Raw genomic sequence first — 6,681 nt, forward strand, 5'->3', positions numbered from 1 at the left:
GGGAGGGGCCTGTAGCTCAGGACGGGTCAGTCCCTGGAGCATTTACGGAGAGCTTGCATTGGGTAGGCCTGCTCCCTTTCCTTATGCCTCTTCTCCCATCAATTGACTTTTCCGCCTTCTTTCTAAACTGAGGTCAGAAATCACCCAGAAACATCTCTGGGTTGTTTTCTCTGATGACATCTGATCTTAACATTCCATACCCAATCTGCCCAAGCATTTATAGGGTCTGCTTTCATTGTTCTGTGTTAATTCCCTTTTGTCACATGTTTGGTCCATGTTCTTGCCTGTCCCCACAACCGGGTCCTAAGTGCATTGACCTCACCAGCCCAGATATTCAAGTGTTCTTTTAATGTGTGCTTCTCCGAATCTCAGAGCCTTTCCAGAATCCTGCAGAAAGGACGCCCTGCACTACTTCCATTGTCCCCTATCCTGGTGTGGGACCTGTCTCAGTGGTGTCCCTGCCCAGCCTCGTAACTCATCTGAACATCTTCCACACACCCTTAAATTCTTCTTTTCCTTTTTAAAAGAGATCCCTAAGAAGTGGAGTTTCGTTTCTAGATACAAAGACAGTGTTGCTGGTGGTGACATTGTTGGTGTTTCTTCCTCATTCTGCCTCTCTAATCAATCAAATCTCTTGTTCCCTGTTAAGAAAAGCTTTCTAAGCAGATGTCTTAGTTCATTCCAGCTGCCATAACAAAACGCTATGAACAGGGGGGTTTATAAACAGCAGAACTGTCTTTCTCTCAGTGTTGGAGGCTGGAAGTCTAAAATCAGGGTGCCAGCACGGTTACGGAGGGCCCTCTTCTGGGTTGAAGACGCTGAAGATGTCACATGGATTGTATTCTCACAAAGCAAAAGGGGCTAAGGAGCTCTGCGGGGTGGTCTTTTTGACAAAAGCGCTAATCCACCCTCCCCCTCTAATCAGAATTTCAACATAGGAATTTAAGGGGGGCACAGACATTCAAATCGTAGCAGGAGAGGAACAACAGCGATAGCCAAGCGATGGAGGGACACGCAGAATGGCGCAGCCACAGAAACCCAAACCAGAACCATGTCTTCAGATCCTCTTGGGGAAGAGGAGCCTGAGGCAATGAAAGCCGCCCACTGCTCTGGGCGCCAGGGCTGGAAAGGGCATTTGCAGCCAGCAGGCGGAGCACAGGTACAAATCGTCTGGCAGACCTGACCGCCCCTCCTCTAGGGTTCGAACTTGGCTAGGCATGTGCCTGGGGCGTCCCTTGTTTGAGATGTGGGTTTAGCTGTTGTAAGCAAGATTTTTTTTCATTTCATGTCTTAATCAGCTGTTGGAAAAAGTATATTGTACATGTTTCTCATTGTCTATTTTATTTTATTTTTTTTTTAAGATTTTATTTATTATTTGACAGAGACAGCCAGCGAGAGAGGGAACACAAGCAGGGGGAGTGGGAGAGGAAGAAGCAGGCTCCCAGCGGAGGAGTCTGATGTGGGACTCGATCCCACAACGCCGGGATCACGCCCTGAGCTGAAGGCAGACGCCCAACGACTGCGCCACCCAGGCGCCCCTCATTGTCAATTTTAAAACATGTTAATTCTCTGAGGTTTTTGTAGGAGGAGGGTAGCTACAAACAATCACAAAATTCATCCTCCTTTCCAACGGTAATGGCCCTTATTTTTGTCAACTGTTTGATTCCACCAAAGAGAACTTCTAGGGCCGTGACGTGAAATGACAGTGTGGACACTTTTACTGCGTTCGTGTTTCACTAAAACTGCGTCTAGGACCTTACGGAGAAATATCATGCAATCGGCTGATTTGAGATAAGCTGTTCTTCATCGAGTTAAGAAAGTGCCCTTTTCTTCCTAATCGGCTTAAAACAGACAAGTAAACAAACAACGAACCAGAAAAGAATGTTGCATTTTATTGGATTCCAGATGTTTCCCTGGAATCACAGACCGTGATGCTAGTTGATATTTGCCAGGGCTCGGTCAGCCTTTGCTCCTAGGAAACAGGGAATTCCAAGGGTGACTGACGGTGAGCCTTCTAAGTGGCCCACGTAAAGTGCTGAGGGCAGAGCAGCATTGCTCAGCAAGACACAGCCCTGCCAAGGGGCAGCGTGCCGGGTGAGGCAAGAGGAAACGAAGAAGTGGCACTTGCCATTTTATTTAAAACTTTGAAGGAAGTTGTTGGTTAACAAACATTAAAGAGCTCAAAGAATCATTTAATGGTAAGATTGCCAAACAGAACTCTACTACAGCTGATTAAAATGTTTTTCACAATTTTCTATGGAGAAAGACTTTATTTACCCCTTTCTCTACTGATATCTCCACTCATTCATACTTATCCTGGAAGTTCTTCCTGACATCTGACCTGAATCTTTCTTGTTGAGTGAGATACAGGCCTACTTATTCTCCTATGCCTTGTTTTTTTTTTTTTTAAAAAGTAATTCCCCTACAAAATAAGTGCGAGAATTTCTAGAGAGCAGCCCCCCATGAGAAAGCCGAGACTTCACATGGCCACCTGAGTGTATTCCACTGGCTCAGGGTCAGCAGGGTTCAGAGAAGTCCAGAAATTGGGCTTGCGGCTTTTGGGATTGACATTCACGTAATCTGTGGTTTCCTTTATGTTCTCGTAATCCAGGGCAGATTCATTTTTTAGTCCTCCAGGGGTGGAAAAGACCACTTGTGTATAATTCATGTCCTTGGTGGCCTTGGGCTGGGGGAAGCAGAGAAATGTGGGTCAAGATTCCTAGCAGGGTTGGAGGAGGGGGCACCCCAGGACGGAACTCTCACTCAGGGTGGCTCAGAACTCTCCCCCCAGGCTGGAAGGGAGGGAAGGGGGAGGATGGCCCACAGCTCCTGCCTCCTGTCTGTGGGGAATGAAGGGGTTTAAGGAAAGATGTGGAGACTGAATCTCTCAGTGAGGTCAGGACTCAGAGCGGACTTTGGCCCAGTGACTGGGGGATGGGGAGGAGGAGCTTGTCCATTAGTACTTGCCTTTTTACAGCCCACCCAGATCCACGTTGCCATGAGCCTGCCCACCTGTCACTACGGATGCTATAAAGACTCAAGAAGCCCTGCTTTCCCCGCTCCCATCTCTGCAGCTAGGGTGGCCTGGGTGCTGCTCAGTCTTTTACAGCAAGGACCCCACCTGCATACAAAGGGCTGAATCAGGGGTGTCCATTACCTGGCGGGCTGGAGACGAGCTGCCTGAGCTGTCCGAACTGTCGGAGCTGTCTGAGGATGTGTCGCTGTCGTCTAGGGAGAAATAGAAATTGTTCTTCTAAGGAAAGCCAGCGGGTGTTAGGAAGGGACGGACACAATGGAAGGGAGAGGAAGACAGAGACAGGCAGAGCCAGCCATGCAAAGCCAAGCGGGGAAGAGAGATACAGAGCCCCCCGCCAAAAAAAAAGAGAAAGAATTGAACAAAGAAAGCAGAGGGGGAGAAAGGGCCCCCCAAAAAAGCCAGGAATGTGTCCAAGAGTCCAGGCACAGCTGCTCTGTCCCGCTCCATCTAAAACCAGTAGAAACACCCTCGGGCCGGGCTGTGTTGGGAGGGGCCAGCAGGGACACGGGCACAGGCTCTAGCTCTGTCACTAACTCTAGGCAGGTGACAACCCTTTTTGCGTCTGGTTTTGCTCCCGGTGAAGCAAGAGGGTTGGATGACGATCTCCGAGGTCCCTGCCAACCAAAGAGTCTCTGATTCTCTGGCCGGGTCCGGTGAAGCTCTAGGGCCAGGGTCCCGATGAGGCCGGTGCCCCCCCCACCCGCCCTTTCTGCGGAAACACTGAGTTCACGTGATGCTCTCCTCTGGTTCTCACACACACTGAGGTCTTATCTCAGTGCCAGGGAAGCCTGACCACCAGATCCCTCCAAATGAAAAGATAAAATTAGAAGGTTGGAGCGAATGCAAATCAGTCAAGAGATAAACCAGGGGAAAGAGTGTGGTCTCTGGGGGGTGAGTAGACTGGGGCAGTTATTCATCTTGCTGTGGAAGCAGGAATTTCCACTGCGTGAAGGCTGACCTGGTGCATCTCCTCAGCCCTGAGAGAGGAAACAAGAGGGTGGTGTTCCTGTTGGTTCACTCGCCAGAGGGGGGCGAGGATTTGAACCATCACCGAGACTCGGATTTATTAAAACACCCAGATCCCTCGGCCAGAGGCAGGCAGAGGCGGCTGACATCTTGGTTGTCCCACTACGTGGCTGGTTAGAAGAACAGGCACCATAGTATGACAGAGACAGGAGCAGAGACAGCCCCAAGCCCCCTCTGCCATGGCTCACACTGGACCAAACCTGGAAAAGAACTTAGACCCACACAAACCCAGCGCGATGGGCCCCATGTGATAGGAAGAGCAGCTTACTGAAAAGGTAGGCTGGTGAGGCCCTCCCCAGGGGGGTGCGTGGAATCCTCCAGCTGGGGGTTGGGCTGGCGGGGACAGAGCCGGGCTGCTGCAGGGCGGCTCCCCGGGGTCCCGGGCAGGGCAGAAGAAGCTTTAGGACAAGTTCCCCCCTTCCCATCCCATTACTCACTCCTATAACGGGGCTCGGACCCAGGGGTGCCTCGAGTCTCCTCCTTGGCAGCGAGTGGCTGATGCTGGGCAGGGCTGGGCCTCGGGGCCTGGACACTGGCCCCTTTCAGTATCCGCTCACTCTCCTTGGCTAAAGGGGACAGGGCAAGGGTCAAAAGTGGCAGCTGTCCAGGTCAGGCTCATTCTGTCTCTGAGCACTGCCCTCCATAGGGCAAAATATCCAGGGACCTCTTCAAACGTCAGCACTCCACTCGAACCCCCTCGCCTGGCTTGGAGTACAAGCTGAAGTCCCAGCCTGCAAGGGCCCCCAGGGCCTCGCTGTTCCTCCTTCTCTCAGTTCCAGCCACCTTGGCCTCTCTGCTCCTGCTGTTCTCCACCAGACACCCTTCTGCCTCAGGCCCTTTGCAAATGAGGCTCGCTTCCTCACTTCCAGAGGTTTATACTCAAATGTCGGCTTGTCGTCCCGTTCCTATCCCCTCGCCTTGCTTCATCTTCCTCTTCCCTAGCATCCCCCATAAACTAACGCACGTGCGCACTACCTGTTTATCTGGCTTGTCGTCTGTGTGCCCCATGCAATGTAAGTTATAGAAGGACAGGGGTTTTGTTTTGTTCCCTGTCGGAGTGAATGAATGAATGGCTTGAAAAGCCTACACTTCCTTTATTTTACTTTCCCTAATTATAATGCCATCCCAGAACAGAACTCTATTTTCCATTGTGAATCAGTTCAAGAATTTAAGCTAATCTCTTCGGCTAGCCATCCTCCCTCCTGTGGGAATGCAAAGCCATTTCTTCACATTGAGTCCTTTGGAGGTGACGAAGAAAATGAGTTAGACCCAGGCTAAATGAGCCCAGCCTCACAAGCATTGCAGGAGCTGGTCTCTAGGTAGAAGGTCTGGGTCGCGGAAGGGCTCTGGCTGTCATTCCCAACCGGAAATAGGTTGGGTCAGAGTGGGGATTACCCAGTAAGGGATGATCTGGCTAGTGGATCCTCAAGTAGGTATGCAAGGGGTGCTCGGGGCTCGTGTTGCTGTGAGCTCGGGGACAGTCCCTGCAAGTGGCTAGGAGGGAAGAGGATGCCAGGGTGTTTACCCATGTGCCTGCTGAGCAGGTAGCTGATGGCGGCGAAGATGCAGGCCTGGAGGACGAGGGACACCACTGCAATCACCAACCCATGCCAGAGCTTCATGTTTCTGTTGCGAAAGGACAAGGGTTAGAGTTAGAGGTTGCAGAGATTCAACTACAGCTGCAAACGCGCCCCTGCCCCCAGCCAGAGACAGCCATCGGGTGTTGCTGTGTGTCTCAGGGCTGGTCCCTTTGCTTCTCTGGACGGTAAGGCATGGGGAGCCAGGGAGGGTGGTGTGCGTGCCTGGAAGCCAGCTATACCCATCAGTCTGGTCAGAACCCCACTCACTCTGTCAGCATGATGAGCTTGCAGGGCGGCCGCGGGGCGTCAGTGAGCCTCAGGCTCTTCTGGGGGTGGGGGCAGAAGGAAGAGACGTGGGTGGAACCACACTGGGCAGCTGGTCTGCACGCGTGCCACCCGCAGGACCGTCCTGGAGAAGTGCAGGAGAGGCGGCTGCTCAGGACTCGGGGGCTCTATGCCCCAATTCCCTGCAGGCAAACTCGGCTGCTCAGGGGTCACTGGCTTTCCTCCTGCAGATTTCAGTTTTTGAATCTACAAAACAGGCAGTAACTAGTCGTTAGATATTAGCACCTGACAGCGGGGGCGGGGGACACGCACTCGATGAGCCCCTGGCACACGCACCGTCCTACCCCATTCACACGGTCCATCGCTGAGATGTCATGACCCCTCCTTTACTAACGAGCTGGTGAGACTCAGACAGCAGAGGGACACGTCTGGGGCCGCACAGCCGGCAAGTGGCTGACCTAGATTTGGGCTCTAAACCCAAGCCTGCAGGTTCAACCACTGGTCTCAGCGCCCAGAGAGCCTGGGGCCAGAAGTGTGAAGGGTTCCACTCAAGCGAATACAGTGGGAGAGAGTCATGAAAGAATCCAAATCTTAAATACACACGCATATGCACACAGACTCACACGCACACCAGGCATGGCTTCATGGGGTTTTAGGACTGAGACTCTGGATGCTGTTACGTCAATGAATATGTTGATTTTAAAAATGAGCTTATGCATTTCATCAGCATGTTGCTGAATATGGAGTTTACTA

At 51.9% G+C, this 6,681-nt stretch overlaps 1 protein-coding gene across 1 annotated transcript; it reads right to left on the minus strand.

The window, feature by feature from the left end:
- Positions 1-2,284: 2,284 nt before the first annotated feature.
- On the minus strand, positions 2,285-6,169 carry RHEX (regulator of hemoglobinization and erythroid cell expansion). The gene is made up of 5 exons (XM_045787887.2): positions 5,911-6,169; positions 5,589-5,689; positions 4,501-4,629; positions 3,158-3,228; positions 2,285-2,680 (listed from the first exon to the last, which is right to left on the minus strand). The coding sequence occupies exons 1-5, from the start codon at positions 5,919-5,921 to the stop codon at positions 2,480-2,482; spliced, it is 513 nt and encodes a 170-aa protein (XP_045643843.1). The 5' UTR covers positions 5,922-6,169; the 3' UTR covers positions 2,285-2,479.
- Positions 6,170-6,681: the final 512 nt, after the last annotated feature.

This window comes from Ursus americanus, chromosome 2 (genome assembly GCF_024610735.1).
Source record: "Ursus americanus isolate L20-20 chromosome 2, mUrsAme1.1.p, whole genome shotgun sequence".
NCBI lineage: Eukaryota > Metazoa > Chordata > Mammalia > Carnivora > Ursidae > Ursus > Ursus americanus.